The sequence below is a fragment of the Aptenodytes forsteri genome, unplaced genomic scaffold, assembly GCF_000699145.1.
Source record: "Aptenodytes forsteri isolate BGI_AS27 unplaced genomic scaffold, ASM69914v1 Scaffold15, whole genome shotgun sequence".
NCBI lineage: Eukaryota > Metazoa > Chordata > Aves > Sphenisciformes > Spheniscidae > Aptenodytes > Aptenodytes forsteri.
The window spans coordinates 5,101,924-5,118,439 of NW_008795129.1; the positions used below are offsets into that span (position 1 = coordinate 5,101,924).

The 16,516-nt window shown below is 50.4% G+C and overlaps 1 protein-coding gene across 1 annotated transcript; it reads right to left on the reverse strand.

The window, feature by feature from the left end:
* Positions 1-642: 642 nt before the first annotated feature.
* On the reverse strand, positions 643-16,277 carry SCD (stearoyl-CoA desaturase). Its single transcript, XM_009277711.1, has 5 exons — positions 15,995-16,277; positions 7,656-7,786; positions 4,030-4,235; positions 2,523-2,755; positions 643-1,293 (listed from the first exon to the last, which is right to left on the reverse strand). The coding sequence occupies exons 1-5, from the start codon at positions 16,203-16,205 to the stop codon at positions 1,094-1,096; spliced, it is 981 nt and encodes a 326-aa protein (XP_009275986.1). The 5' UTR covers positions 16,206-16,277; the 3' UTR covers positions 643-1,093.
* Positions 16,278-16,516: the final 239 nt, after the last annotated feature.

Below are 16,516 nucleotides of genomic sequence, written 5' to 3' on the forward strand. Positions count from 1 at the left end.
CGCAGGGCGGGCACGGACACCAGGACATCCGCCTGCCACCCGGCGGGGACCCTGTTCCTCCAGCACATAAAGCAGCTTAACTCAGTGGTGGAGCTTTGGTTTACATCCTTCTCCCCCTCTCCATTTTGGCAGTCCTGTTTGCCGGCAAAAATCTTGGCGGTGGCGGCAAACAAAACCACTCCGGGCTGGTGCCGCCCCACAGCAGCCAGCAGCACTCCCCTCCATCTGTCCCCCTCCTCCGTGTGGCTCTCCAAAGGGGCCATGAAGCCCAGAGCCAGGCTCTGCCTTCAGTCCCTGGTGGCACAGGGCACAGCAGGCAGTGCGGGGAGGGAGGCTGTGATGCCAGAGGGAGGAGGTAATAAGGCCACCAAGGCTCCCCCTCCAGTGCCTGCTGCCGCCACCACCAGACCCCCCCGGCCACCGATGGACCTGGCTGGAGCTCTGAGAGAGTCTGGGGGCTCCCCTCTCCCCAGCCAGAGAGGCTGTGCGGTGGGGAGGGGCGGAGAACACTTCCAAAGAGACAACTTGGAAAGAGACAACTCTTTCCAATGGCAAGGGAAGGGGCTGCTTTTCCTGGGGAGAGCAGTTTAGCCATGCCATGTGTGTCAGCAGCCCTTGAGGAAGGAGTTTTGCGGGGAAGGTGGTGGGGAGAAGGTCACTGACTTTGGCTCAACTGTTCAGCTGGCTGGTACAGGCTTCCCTTAACTCCATGGTACATAGCCAGCTGCAATGGGCCTCCCCAGGCTGCTTCCTACCAGCTCCTCTGCCAGGGAGAGACCGGGACGACGTGAAGCGGGAGACGGGGTAGAGGGGCTAGAGAGAAAGAACAGAAAGGAAAAGGAGAGGAGGGAAAGGGGTGGCCTTGTGTTATAAAGGCAGAGTCCTAGATCTTAAATACATCATGTAAAATACAGCGTGGGAGGCGGGTTAAAACTCATTATCATTATCTTAAGCAAACTGGTAGCATTATTCAGTAGTTAGTAAACAGAACATTAAACCTTTGTCCAGCGTGTTCGGAGGGGTCAGGAAGGGAGAAAGGGAGAAAAAAGGAGGAAGGAGAGGTGTAGATGTGTGTGTGAAGGGGAGCAGAAACTCAACCACTCTTGTGACTCCCATCTCCAGTCCGCATTTTCCGAGCCAGGATGACCTCCTTGGAGACCTTCTTGCGATCGCTGGCCAGCCCTAGGAGGCACATGAGGTCAATGAAGGCTGTGGTTATGTTGAAGCGCCAGCCAAACTCACTGGTGGAGTAGTCATAGGGGAAGGTGTGGTGGTAGTTGTGGAAGCCTTCTCCTGCAAAACACAACCAGGGAGAGGATGTTGCAGAGCTCTTAAGTGATGGCCCCTTTCTCTTGGCCTAAAGCACCACATTCCTGAAACAGCCTCTGGATTGAGTCCAGGCTCCTCTCTCCTCTCAGCCCAATTTCACCTCTCTACAATCTACCCCATATCATTTGGGCATGGTCCAGCATGCCCGGGCTGGCCCACATGAGGCAATGACAGTCATAGACGACCTATGGTGCTTTAGAGGAAAACAAGTGTGTGGCAAGGAACCGGGAAAGGCTCTGGCTCACAGACTGCTCCAAAACACCAAGGGAATCCTAACAGCTTTTCCTCTGCCACCATGAGAAACCTTCTAGTATTGGTTGAGCTACCAGCTAGACCTGCAGCCAGTCCCCAACAAGCCAGGCCAATCAATATCCCTATAACACTGGCAGTCCTAATGCCAAATCCAAAGGGCATTTCCAGATGACAATAAAACAGACAGACTTCTAAGTGATCTATCCCAGTCAGCCACCCTCTCCTCCAGAGACTGCCAAGGGTGGCTTCAGTGCTCACCCCTTCAATGACATCACCTGGATTCCCGCTCCTATCCCCCGAGTCTCTACAGTTCAAATCCCTCCCTACTAAAAATCCAGGAGCAGGTCCTTCAGTGGTGGAAATCAGTGCAGCCCCAGTGGTGTACACTGATGCAAACCAGCCGAGGATTTGGGCTTGAGAGAACAGACCAGAGCAAATACTGACCCTGGGATGTACTTTCCTAGGTACCCAAAATTTCAGGGAAACACACGAGATGATCTGGCTTGTCTCATCCTCGAGTACCCCCAAAAATCACCAGCTGCCCTGAGAACACGTCCAAATGTGCATCTGCCGGTTTTCAAGTTGACAAATCTAAGACAGGTAAGCAGAGACTGCAGCACGCGTTTCTCAGTCTGGTGAACGGGGCAGAGAGACCTTCGAGCAGGGTAAATAAAATATTGCTATTGAGATAAGGAGGTGCTGCTAAGTGCAGCAGAGTCCCTTCCAGCCTGGACAGAGGCTGGTGGGAGCTGATAACCCCACTGCCCTTATGTACTCACTGGCCAGCCTGGGAAACACCCCCAGATGCAAAGGCTGGAGCGGAAGGGTGCAGGGGGAAATGGGGACACCTGGATTCACAGAAATTCCCAGAAGTTGCAGCCCTAAGACGCAGTCCCGCTCTACAGTCTACCGGCAGCAAAAGACACGGATGCTGAACGTACCTAGGGCCCCCAGGCTGACCAGGGGGTTCTCCCGTGGGTTGATGTGCTGATCATACGGCCGGTTGCCAAACATGTGAGCAGCACTGTTCACTAGCCAAGTGGCATTGAGCCCTATGGTGTAGCGCAGGATGGCTGGAATGAAGAAGCTGATGACGATGGATTCATCCCAGAAGTACCAGGGCACTACAGTGGGCAGCGTGAAGCACAGCAACACCACCGAGGGCTTGTAGTATCTAGAAAGGAAGGGACCAGGAGGAAGGCGCTCAGTGGCAGAGGCAGGACAGGAAGGGCTGGTTCAGTCCTCCCTTTGGAGGATTCACGCTCAGCTATACAGGGAAAATCAAGTACAGAAATACCTCACCCCTGAGCCCTGCATCATTTGCCCTGGATGCGCAGAAGCCATTCCTGGAGACTCGCAAGTCCTATCACCGGGCAGGAGACTCAAACTAAAGTCCCGCTCTCCCTGCCTCAATCTCACATGTCCACAAAGTAATGTCCCCATCACCATGAGTCCAGACACCAGCTGCTGCTTTTGGCCTCATCTTCCATTTGCTTCTCAGCTACGTTGCTCCCCATAAAGGCAACCCCATGCTTGCAGAGTCCCACAGAAGGTTCCTTCTCCAGCTCTGGTCCAGTGCTGCAACTCCTCCTTGCAGACTTGGCCCTGCCTACCAATACACCCCACCAACAAGTGCAAGCAAGGGACACTTGCACCATCAAACAGATGAGCATGTGAGGTCCCTCACACTGGAGGGGTGGGAACAGAGGAAGCTGAACCGCTCTGATGACCCACAAGAAAAATCCCAGGCACAAAAACGAGGGAAGCCATAAACCTTGCTTGGTTTATGGCTCACTTTTCCAAGTGAGGGTGGTTACTATGTGGGTTCAGTCCCCCATCCCTGCAGCCCTGGTGACAGGTTCACCTCCTTTGGGGATCAGTCCCATTATAGCCCCAGACAGCTGAGAGATACCCCATCCAAGAGGCACCAGTGAATCAAGACTGTCCCTCCCAGTGACTGCCCCCTCATGTCCCCATTTTCAACTCCTCTTTCACCACACTGTTTCCAGCAGACTGATGGGAGAGGGGCAGAGGCATGGCCTGGAAGGTGTACCACAACATCTCCAAGGATGGCCTTGAGGCACCCACGGGTGGACTCTGGGCCAGCCAAAGCAGCAGCTGGGCTGTGAGCAGGCAGGTGTGGAGGTGCTTTGCAGTGGGGAGCTCATCCTACCGCTGGCAAGATGCTACATGGTAGGCAGGCGAGAAAGGGGTGTGGGAGGGCTGGAGGTAGCACTAGCTCCTAAATACTTCCTATAGGACAGGCACAGCTCATTTCTCACAGGGTTCATCCTACAGCAAAGCCTCGGACAGACCGAAGACTCACATTTCTCACGATGCCCTCAATCCCCTCATGCTCCATTAAAGGCGTTTGGGGTCCCCAGCCCATTTGTGGAGTCCCTGCTCCATCCCACATGGCTCTGTGCTCGGGCTGACCCCACAACTCACCTCCGCTGGAACATCACCACTTTGTCAGCCTTTATGTCGCTCAGGTCCAGCTTCTGGCCCTTCTCTATGACGTCTGGGTGCTTGCGCACCAGCAGCCAGCCAATGTGGGAGAAGAAGAAGCCCCGCATGGCGTTGTGAGGGTCTGCGTCTGTCTCGGAGAACTTGTGATGGACGCGGTGGTCCCGGACCCACTCGTAGATGTCATTCTGCAAGGCAACAGGAGCGGAGACTTAGGGACAGGGCTGGAGATGTTCCCTTCAAATTAACAAAAGGGCCTAAAACATTTAGACACCTAAATCCCATTGACCTGAACAGGTATCAGTCATTTTATCTTTCTTTAGAGTTTGGGGGTTTTGGCTTTTAAAATAGAGGTTGGATCTTCTTTGCTCAACTGCTTCAATTTTCTTTGAAATCTGCTGCTTTGGTGGGCCGCCTTTTCTCTTTTTTTTCATTGGTTACCTTTAGGCTTTGGTTTGCACACCCTCTACAGCATCACAGGCTCTCATTGGTCAGCCTGTTCCCCCACCCCTGCAATAGCCAGCCCTCATTGGCCAGTCAGTGCCTCCTCCCTCACACGCTCAACTCTTGTTGGTCACTTGTCCTCGTCCCTACACAGTGCCAGCTGGGATTGATCAACCTGCCCCTTCCCTGCGCCCTGACATTTTCCATGGGTCAACCTGCCTTGCTTTTCCTGGGATTGCCAAATCAGATCTGTTTAACTCAGGGGCAAGTTTTTTTTAACTTTTTTTTTCCTTGGAAATCAAATGGTCTTAAAATGAAGGCCCCTCTTTAGAAATAGAATAAACACACCATTTCAATGACAATTGTAGAAAATACCCCCCTTCAGCCCCATAACTGTTCCATTTGAGCTGCAAAATCAATACAGTTTGGAAAATGTCAAAGCTTTCATAATTTGTATTAAGAAATGATTGTTTTGGCCGGTTTTAAGAATAGATTTTAATAAGCCTGTACTCATTCCTTTACACCAAGATTTTGATGTGCTTAAAGCCATGTATTACACCATCCTAGAAAACTCATATGAAAGAGAGATTCAAGCATGCCTCTATTGCCTGTATTACACAAGACGCTCCTTAATCGCATAAGTACATAGAACTCTTCCTCAAAACACTTTGAAGGTAGGGAAGCAGCATAATCATCCCTATTTCTTGCCTGGAAAGATCAAGTTACTTATCCACACAGGGAGCCTGTAGCAGAGACACAACTCCTCAAGTCCCTCTCAAGCGTTGTAACCACTCCTCCTTCAACTGAGATAAAATGATTTATCTGTGGGTCATGCAATACGGCAATGATAGACATGGGCCAGGATTCAAGTCTTACTTGTTTCCAAATACTGGGAACTGCTGCCTTCCTTCCAGCCAAATCCTGAGCACCCCCAGGTATCACCAGCCCCCACTGATGTTAGCTGGGGCTTGGTCACTCAGCATCCCCTCAGAAGAGGGTGGCCCAGCAGCCTTCCCTATCCAGTAAGCAAAGAAGCACAGCCAGTACCTATGCTGGAAATGTTTCACCTGTGACCCAAAGCCTCTCTCGCATCCCAGAACCTACACAGCATCACGTAACATGAGAAATGCCAGCCTGAAAGCTGACAGAGAGCTTGGGTTTACACATCTGGGGAGGCTTTCCCTCTCTCCTGGAAATCCTTCTGCTGGAGGTAGGAGGCACAAGTTTGGAAAGAGACCATGTACCCCAGCTGGAGCACCTCATCCACCACACCCTGTGCAGAAACACAAATCAGGGGTCTCAAAGTTGAAGAGACAGAATCTTGACCCAAACTTTAGCACAGATCTTATTTTGGGACCACCTCTAAACGGCAACCTTGTCTGAAAATCATGGCTTTCTGAGACCAGCAAGCAAAGCCTAGGAGAACGCCTCCTTCCTTGAGAGTTTCCAGCTACAGGCTATAACCAGGAGAGCTTCTGCTGTGCTGCAGCTGCCTGGTCTTGCAGGTGGAGGAGCTGACTAGGGACAGAATTCCCAAATTCCCTGAAATCACAAGCCATAGGTCCCCGAGCAGCCAACAGGCATTTTCTGGAGGACCTCAGGTAAGATAATCTATAGTCTTCTCTGGCCTTAAGAGTTACCAGTCTGATCTTAGACCTGCTGCCACTAAATAAACCTTCTCGTGATCTCATTGAAAGTAACTATTAAAAAAAAAAAAAAATCCATGGGGAATGGTACTGAATTTTCAGTAAAACTTTGGATTAGTTCCTATTGAAGCTGAAATATCTGTCTGTCTCTCATCTTTGTCTATTCCTATCCCCTACAGCAATAGCTCAGCAAATTCTTTCCCCCTCTGCCCTATAACCCTGTGAAAGATGGTCTTTGTGTGGGACTAGCCAATACACAGCAACCCATCCCGTTCCCTTGCTGAGTGCTGGACCAGTAGCTGGAATCAGCAGCTTGGTCCTTCCTCTTCCTCATGAAAGACTGATTTGGTACTGACAGAGAATAGGAAAGTGAATCGTGTTTTCGAAAGGCTGAAAAAACCCACCCCCACCCTGTTGTGATTACATGTCAATGAAGTGATATCCTCTATGGCTACACAGGGGGGAAAGGGAGATAACGTCTCTAAAATACCTGGTCCACTTGGGATTTACCCTTCCCCCATACCTCAGCTGGAGAATTACTTAGGGGCACAGCACTGATACTTTTCTGTTTACCTTCTTCTAGCAGAAAGTGCTGCACCCTGCCACCCCCCCGAGTACTTACTACACACAAGCAAGCCTGCATGAAGGCCCTTCAAGTACAGCTGGAGGACAGAGTGCCATTAGAGCTGCCTCAAAGCAGCAAACACGAGAGACCACCAGGATTTTTCTGTGCCATGCCAATCTGGGTTTTCACTCTAACTTCTTCTATAGGGCCATCTCTGCTACTTTCTGCAGTCCCTAAGGACTTTCTGGTTTGCTTGCTTTGTGGACCGTAAAGCGCTCTCGTGAGTGGTTAGGCAATATACCGAGGTGCTTATCAGCTGCCTGCAGTCACTTGTGCCACTCTGAATGGGCCCAACCCTTCTCTCCTTGAAACATCACTGATCTGGGATAACTGGAAGCCAGTGGTGTGACTTGTAACAAAGTTATTCCTAAATATCACTCTTCTGAACCAGAAAAGCATCCCCCTAACTGCATAATTTCAACAACTTCTTGGTCTTTCTGCAGCAGCAAATGCCACAGCCTGGCTCCCTGGGCTGTGCAGATGTCTCCCCCCTTATCAGCCGTGCAGCAAGGAGGGTGAAGCAACCTGAACACCAGGAGAGCACTTAACACTTCCACACCTCTTTCACAGGACCTGGAGCAAGCATAGGAAGACCACACCTTGAGGGAAGGGCACACTCCTGCTTTGGAGAGCTTTCCTACCCCTGGTCTTGGCCAACAGTCTTCTCGCCACCCGGTTCGTCTCAGAGTCACCAGTCACCCTCTTAAGAGACAAGGTGAAGACAATGAGACGGACTCTAACAGCACAGTGTTAGATGGAAAGGGCGGGTTGTTTCCTAACAAGAGGTAGTAGGAAAGAGGAACCTCTCCATCAGCTTGTGCCCCGTATCTGAGACAGGGATTCAGGGGAGCAGTTCCTTCTGAGAACCAGTGGCACATTGAGGAGGTGCTTACCTGGAAGGCCATAGAGTTTGCAATAGTCAAGAAGATCCGCAGGGGCAGCGTGGCTTTGTAGGACCGATGGCTCCAGAGGCGGTGAGATCCAGCTGTTATCCCCAGAGCACTCACCAGGAAACACAGAATGGCTGGAGAGGAAAAGAGAGTGTTGGAGCAGTTAGAGCAAGTGAGCCTGCAGCAAAGTTTCAGGCAGAGCAACACAAAGGCAGGCCTTCCACCAAAGCTGTATAAGCAAGAAAGGAACCCATACAGAGCACAGATTGGGGCAATAAAAATCAGTGTGAGAGTGCCCAAGCTACCACAGGCTTCCGAAGCAACGTGGGGCAAATCATTTCAGCTCTTCATCTCTAACAAGGGAGGAGGCTCCCCCTTACAAGACTTGTCACAAGGGTTGCTTCTTCAGCATAGTGCCATCTGTTATAGTGCAGGATCGTCAAAATTGTATAAAGCGACTGCTTCCATATAGCCCTGTGGTAACAGCTCTGCAGTCCACCAGGGAACAGCTTCCCCCTTTCCTCCTACCCCGAATAATCAAGGGTCTTGCTTTCCTATCGCACCACTCCTCGCTAAATCTCTTTTGCATTCTTTTCACCTAGAGGTGGTAGATGATCTTACAGTTCTTCAGGGGGACAGCTCAAGCCCAGGGTTAGGCTTCTCTTCTGCTCCCTTTCTGAGCAGAAGCTGGCTAGAAAAGGATCTAACCTACCATCCCACTGAAGCCTGGGCTTCACCTTCAGCTCCATCACTGACTTAAAATCTGCCCGGAGGCTCACATTCCCAGGATCTTTTTGATCCCCCTGTCTGCTCAGCTCCTGCACCATTTATGGAAGGAAACTCCAAGGCCAACAACTCACTGCAAGTTGTGCCCACGGCAGAGGCAGACGTTGCTGGGCCCAGTTGAGCTTCGAGGCTGCTTCATGCGTTCCCTCTCCACACAGGTCAGAAGGAAATCCTTGCCCTTCTGGCAGCTAGTAAAAAACCACATCCCTCTCCCTCTGGATCACGTGTTTAGGTCTGCCCTGGTCTGTGTGTTCCCACATGTCCTCCTGGGACCTCTGGAATTTAACCTGGGTTCTACCATCTGGTCCTAGAACTAAAATGGAGCAAAGACCCCAATAGGGTCATAGCAGCATTACACTAGGAAGCTGGGGATAAGAAGAAAATTGGATCTGAAAATTAACTCTTTCTCTAGGAAGGAAAGGTCAGGAAGTTTGGCAGAAAGACAGAGGGCATTCAACGGTTGGTTTGCCCTGCAAGCTCAGACACTGAGAGGGAAGGGTGCCCATCTGTGCATAGGTCAACTGATCCACCTTCAGTCCCCTGGGGGAAGGGAACTTCTTCCCAGTTCCCCAGGGGAAACTCTTTCCTTGGTATAAATTTGCAGATTTCAGCCAATTGGATCAATCATGAAAGCAGCTCCTTATTCTTACACGTAAACCCGTGGATAGGAATCGCTGGTATGCTTGACAATACCATCCAGTCCAGCCAAATGGCTCTAATCAAGCTTATCTTGAACCCAGAAAATAGATACTCTGCCAGAAACTTGTCTGGAATCAGAGATCTGAGACATGCGCAAGGCACTGTCGCCCTGTTCTTTCATTCAAAATAATTCAGGCTTTATTTCCTATCATCTCCTGCTCCCTCTTCTTTTGTCACCTCCTTTTTGTTTTTCTACATTCCAGACCTAATCTCTTATCTGCTAAAAGCCAGTCTCGGCTGATGTAACATCCTCTTCTGGCCCCTTAAACTTGCATGAACCCTCCTCACTCCCATCCCACTGTATAACAGCGGCCTTCCCTGTCTGCTGATCTGACCGTGACTTCCCACCTTCACCTTCTCCCTTGGCTTCCCCGCCTGCTGCCAAATGCAGTGCAAGCCTTGGACCAGCACACCTCTGCCTCGTGTCTCCCAGCACCTCTGCGGTCTCTCGGAGGAGCCAAGTAGTCCCTGGTCATAGCTGATTTATAGGGCATGAAGAGGGATGAAAATGCATGCAAATGCAGCAGGATCCGGCCTTTGCAAGAGACAATGGAGCTGAGCAAAGCTCACAAAACTGGCCTAACCTGGAAGGGGAGAAGGGAGGGATGCTGGAGCAGGGCATTTGGTTCAGGTCTCCCTTTGGCCTTGCTGACAGCAAAGTACTTATGCTGGACACCTTGAAGATCTCACCCAGCCCCATGATGCTGACAAAGTTATGAAGCAGCTCATGACCAGTTCCCCAATGGTTTTAGATTTTAAGACTCATTTTAAAATCAGTCACTATCCCCAGAGATTCATACAGAAGAGCAAACCTTGAAAAAGCACCTAACATATGACCGATTTGCAGAACCTCTCTGGCCTCAGACACTGCAATAACAACGAAACCCGCTCCTGGATGTTTCAGACGCTTCCTACTAGCTGCAGAAGTGTGACTCACCACCATTCTCCCTTGAACATAAGCTGCTATACCCTGCAAACTGCATTTCATAAAACCTCTGGGCAACTTTATACCTATGGTGCACACCTCAGTAGCCGAGGTAGATTTCCAAGGGTGACAAGCAGTTTATGGCAGAGCTGAGAGCAGCATCCAGGAGTCTGGATTTAACCTCCAACCTATACAGACTCTATGAGTCAGACAGGGAGTCTGTGGAAAACAACATCAACTTGCAATGGGTGTAGGGGGCAAATTGCTGGGGAAAGAGCCCAGCTCTCCCCTGTGGGGCAAGTAGGCATGAGTTAACGGTGCACTGGGGACAGAAACAAACTTTGCAAACTTTCATGATCTTCAATGGCACTAGAAAGTAAATGCCAGGTTAGGTGTGTACAGGCCCTATTTATAGCCCTGAGTTCAGGCTTTCCTCTAGTGAATCCTCACACGCTGACTGGGAATTTTTTGGTAAAAGAGGCCTCCAGGAAGATGACTCTGGCTGAGGACTGTGGTATTTAAGCTTTGCAAGAAAGAAGCTCATCTGTATCTCTTTTATAGAGGTAATTCTCAGAATTTGCCTGTGGATATCCCCCTTGGGAAAAGATGACACCAGCAATGAAGACATAGCAGCAAGCACAAGGAATCACAAAAGAGACATGGTGGGGACACCAACAGACCCAGAAACCAGACAACCCAGTACTTGCTTTCGGGTAACCTTGACTGAAAGCTTTTGTCAAAAATTTGGAAGAGTACCCCAAGAGTACCCCCACCTGCTTTCAGGTGGGGTATAGAACAGTCACGGCCTTCATCCAAAGCCTGTGAACCTCAGCAGCTCATGTTGACTTCTCTTGGAGCTGTGTCCCAGGTCACTACAACGGACACAACTCTCTAATTATAATCCTGTGCTTCCTTGCCTCTTGCCCATATACAGCAGCCATAGTTTACCTAAGGAGCAGACACTTTCTGTGGGAAAGGAGCTGATTCTCAGTCTATGCATACATGGCACCCAGCCCCACAGAAACCCAAACCCCACTTGGGGGCTATTAGCTCCATCAGCCATACCTACGCATTCCTGTGACAGTGAAAGGATGCGGACAATAAGATTGAAAAGCCTGGTGGAAGAATTCAGGGGGTTCATCCCCACAAACAGGTACAATGATGATCATTGCATAGCCAGGGAATGAGCATCTCGCAGAGAAGGAAGATGAAAATCTCCTCCAAGATCATCCACTAGGAATGAAATTGGGAAGAGAACAGAGAAGGTGAAATAAAGTAGCACAGATTTTCACAGGTGCCTTACGAAGCTGCCCCAAACTGAAAGACTTAAGGACTCTATCAGCTGAGGTTTCAGTCATCTTCCACATCATGCTTTGAAGTATCCAAGATTCAAAAGATTGTCAACTCACAGGTGATGTTCCCAATGACCCATTCAACTGGAACACAAAGAATTACGACCACTGGCAGTAATATGCACTCAGTGCTCCAAAAATTAAACCCAAAACATTCCGGATTCAGTCATGTCTATATGATTCACTAGCCTTTACCTCTTCAGGGCCCAGATTCAGACCTCAAGTTATGATGGGAAGCCAGGAATGTGCTAAAGGCATTGTCACCTGCAGTCAACACCAAGGATGTTTACATGAAGAGGTGCCCCTGCTCCAGCAGGCGTACTTGAGCTCCTGCTCAGTGCAAGGGAAAACTACAGCTTTAGACTGCTCTGTCCTTGCCTCCCAGCCCCTGATCACCAGGTGGGTCATGCCACTCTCAGGAGAAACATACCAAGAGCAAGGAAACATGCGCAGGCTGCATAAGGGGAACAGTGTTTAGGAGGAGCAATAGGAGCTGCTGTTGCTAAAACCTAGCTTCCCTATCTGGCAAAATCAGAAATTCCCCTCCACGCTTGGAGGAGAAGCACGCCACCTGCTAGTTAAGCCTGGAGAGGACACTAGGTGGGGAGGTGTTGCCAGCAGTAGTCCTGATGGGAAAGTAACAAAAAACTTCTGTAAACATTTTGCTGGACACGTCCCTGGGGGTAGTACTGGCTGAGATTTTCAGGCTGCCGAAGTTGCTTAAATTATCCAGCAAGATTTCCTTGGTCCAAAGCAGCAGCAACAAAAAAAATTGTATCAACCCATATTGCTGCCACCGCTGGCACTGCAGGGAGCTGGGGTACTGTCAGAGCACCACGTTGAGAGGAGCCATCGCTATTTTATAGACATTGTTGGCCAGGCCAACAGGGGTTAACGCAAATATCATCGGTCTGCTGCACTTGAGGGCCAGGAAGACAACCTGCAAATCACGTTTCCAGGGCGGCTCAGAGCAGCTAGAGAAGAAACTGTCAATCACCTTTGCATCCTGAAGTTGCTTAATTATCCAGCAAGATTTCCTTGGTCCAAAGCAGCAGCAACAAAAAAATTGTATCAACCCATATTGCTGCCACCGCTGGCACTGCAGGGAGCTGGGGTACTGTCAGAGCACCACGTTGAGAGGAGCCATCGCTATTTTATAGACATTGTTGGCCAGGCCAACAGGGGTTAACGCAAATATCATCGGTCTGCTGCACTTGAGGGCCAGGAAGACAACCTGCAAATCACGTTTCCAGGGCGGCTCAGAGCAGCTAGAGAAGAAACTGTCAATCACCTTTGCATCCTGCCCTTCCAGACTCAATCTTTATGCCGTTTGGCAAATGACGTGAAATCTGCCCATGATCCCTGAAAAGACTGCACAAGACTTTGTCAAGTGCAGTGGAGAAGACTGTAAATAAAAGGGGAGCTGGCTAGAAAGCCATAGTGCTGGAAGGGCTTGGAGAGCTCTCGTTATGGTGAGCTCTCACCTGATCAACAACCCCAGCTCGTTCTGGGAAGCTCTGTACCAGAAAGAGATCAGGGGATACAATGCACACAGCAATGCAGAACAGCAAACAATGATGAAGGCAGGGCTGGAGAGCTTGAGAGACAAAGAGGAATTAGCACACAGAGAAATGAAAACAAAAGAGGACACAGTCACCAATATAACTGGTTTCAGAGGGACAGGAACATCAAGGAGATGGTGGTGTGGATGAAGAGGGTATAAGCAGGGGATTGCTCCTTATAATAAAATATAGAAGGTAGATCAGATACCAGGCACCACAGCTGCCTGTGGCACCACAGCTGCCTGTAGCACCACAGCAGAGAACATCTGGGGCCATGTTAATTTTATATTGTATGACATAGCCTAAGGAAGGAATGATCTGAAAAACAAAGAAACAAGCAAAAACCCCAGCAGCTCCAGAACTACCACTGGGCACACCTGCCTGGCACCACAGCTGCCTGTAGCACCACAGCAGAGAACATCTGGGGCCATGTTAATTTTATATTGTATGACATAGCCTAAGGAAGGAATGATCTGAAAAACAAAGAAACAAGCAAAAACCCCAGCAGCTCCAGAACTACCACTGGGAGAGCTGCTCTGCCATGAGCCCATGGTGTATTGCTGGGAGCAACGTAAGTCTCTGCTGCTCTATCCTTGTGTGTAAAATGGGAACCATAGTCCTCTCCTTGCTACCAGGGGGTGCTGGGAAAGTAACAGCAAGTCACTGAGATGACAGCCACAGATGCCTTGTATGTGCTAAAGAAAGGTATGAACTGAGAAAAGGGCAATACAAGAAAGAGCAGAGCCTTGCTGAGAAGCCAGACCTGTGGAGTATCAGAGTATCCCAGCTCCAGTCAGCACTGGAGGAGAATGGACTATAGGGGAAAGCTCTGACTTGCCTGCAGGGTGCAGGGAAGGGTGGTCCTTTCACAGAACAAGTGCCAGGGATGCAGGACAGGGAGCTCTGCGGAACTACTCCAGCTTTGGTAAGGCAGGATGGATCTTTAGCCAGTCCAGAACAGTGCAGTTCCCCCAAACTCTGTGTCCTTCTCCCATTCCCAGAGCATCTGTCACTCCAGAAGCCACCGAGGAATCTCGCAGTGCCTCACAGTGGCAGGAGAGCAACTGGCACTTCACATCAGAGTTGACTGAGGGAGGGGAGGAGGAGGGACTGGCATCAGGTAAAAAGCAAGGCAGATTCCCACGAAATGCCATGGGATGCCATACAGACATCCCAAACAGGCATGCAGTTGCAAAGACACTACCTCAGAGACCATTTTGGGGTAAGGTGGGGCTTAGCAGAATGCAAAGCAGCATTAACCTTCTGGATCAAGATGCTCAAGCCCACTTAAGTATCTCAGGGGAGCTCAAGGGAGAAGGGTTGGATGGATTTGGAAATCACAGTGCATCTCAGCAGCTTGAAATGAAACCAGTAAACCCGACTCACCTTTTTCCTCCTCCTTGCCCCATGCACTGAGGATATTTGGTTGGGGTTGGAGGACCCAGGCTGTCAGCTCAGTGAGTGACAGAACTCAGCAGCCCCTGCCTTGCCTCCAGCTGAGAGCCTGGGGATGGGACACACAGAGCAGGACCGAGAGCCCTGAAACGCTCCTCCAAAGTCGTGCTGAGGCTGCATGTTCTGCCCAGCCCCGCCACCCCAGGGAAAAGCGCAGCCCATCAGGTTTTCACAAGGGAAAGGCCCAGCAAAGTCTTTCATAATGGCCCCCCGAAAGGCCATGCTGGCTGCACAGGGAGCACATCGGTGCCTCTGCTTTTGCAGATGCTGTAGCCAGCCTCTGACCGAGTCCTGTGGCCTCCAGTGATGCTCGTCCCCCAGGCCTCTGCCTGCGAGAAGCTGAGGTGGTCCAGGAGGGAAAGAGTCAGTCTGGCCATCCAGGGGGCCATCTTTTTCCCAGTCCAGCTGTGATGCTTGTTGGTCACAGACATTGGGGGGACAGACTTTGAGAGCGTGACAGACCAGGTGGATCGCTCCAGGGCCTGTCCACAGCTGGGCTGGCCAGGACCCTGCTCCCAGCCGAGCACTTTGCAGGAGCACCGCTGAAATCAAAAGCCATGCCAGCAGGTCTCAAATTAGACTGTTGCTTTTCGTTTCAGGATGCTCTGTTTCACAGGAAGGCAGGGGCTGGATGCAATCTCTCGACCTCCCCACTGGGAGCCATTTGGCTTCTTGACTCCTCCAGGGGTCCACACAAAGGCTCGTGGAAAGCAAGGCCCCCTGCAGCTTGGGCCCCGGGCCCAGCTGCCTTTCAAGCAGTCAAAGGAGAAGTTTGGTTCCTACCCAGGGCAAGGTCTCTGAGAAAGGGGAACTTCGCCTAGCTACCTTCTGCTGGGTTGTGCTTTCCATTGGAATTTGCTGCCTGGAGAGATGCTTATTTATATTTTTAAAGTTGTCAGGCTTAGTTCCGGGATGATGGGGGCTAATCTGTGCTTTTGTAAGAATGATAAAAGACCTGAGCTTCAGACTTAACTCTTGACTTTTATCTTCAACACAACTGTATTTTGTCTCTTTCCTCTCACACACACGTGGAGGCTCTGCAGGATTTATCCTCCCTTGGTATGGACAGGAATGGTTCTTGTCTTTGGGCAGCAGCCTCATGCCAAATAATGCCCTTGTATATATATGTATATATATATATGCCCAAATAATGCAAGTACCTTGCCTACCTAGGCACTTCTTAAAAGTGCTCTTGCTAGCACCTTTCTTCCTAACTTTCTGGGACTGTCACAGTACTCCATCAAACATTTCCTGTGCTTCACCCCAGAAGTGGCTGCACATTCAGTTGTGGGCTACTTCCAAGCCTAATGCCTGTGAATCAAGTTTGCTCTTTAAGCAGCCAAGCAGTCCCCTGCCAAATCCTCCCCTCTCATCATGACCTTACAAGAGACACTAGCAAGCCCTCCCACAGCTTCCTACGAAGCTGGCTGAGTAGCTTCTTCTAACAGAAGACCTCCACTTCCTTCTTTCTCCTCCCCGAGTCTGTGGGCCTGGAGGAAAAAAAAATACCACCCAACAAACAGGTTTGCAGATGCCAAGAAACAAGTGGAGGAACATGCTTACCCCATGCCAATGTCTGGATCTTTGCAGAAGGTATCAGCGTCAACCCAAATATGCCCCCTAGATGCAGCAGGCTCATGAGGATGATATTCCTCCAGACGTATCGCATGGAGGGCTTGGGGCCCTCCTTCTCCCGGTAGGTCTCATCAAAGATATCGTCTATCATGCCCCGGTCTCCTGCCAAGTCCTCGTGATTGAGTAAGTCCTTCTCCATGACGGCATCCCCATTCCTGGTCACCCGGGAGGTGACGGTGCCGACAGTGGTGGTGCTGGAAGCGGAGGAGAACTCCTTGGAGAGGCGGCAATGGACATTTTCAAGAAAGGAAAAAGGGAAAACAAAACAAGAAGTTGGTGGTTACCAATGCAGGGAATTGAGACACAAACAGCTAGGCTGGCAGTGCCGAGACTTGCAGCCTGCAGTTTTCCTGGCAGGCTCCATTCTTTCAGCTGAGCCTTGGCACCAAGAAGAGCCTGCTCTGGCCCCACGGAGTCATCGCCTGAGAGGGAAGGGGCCTGATCTTTCTG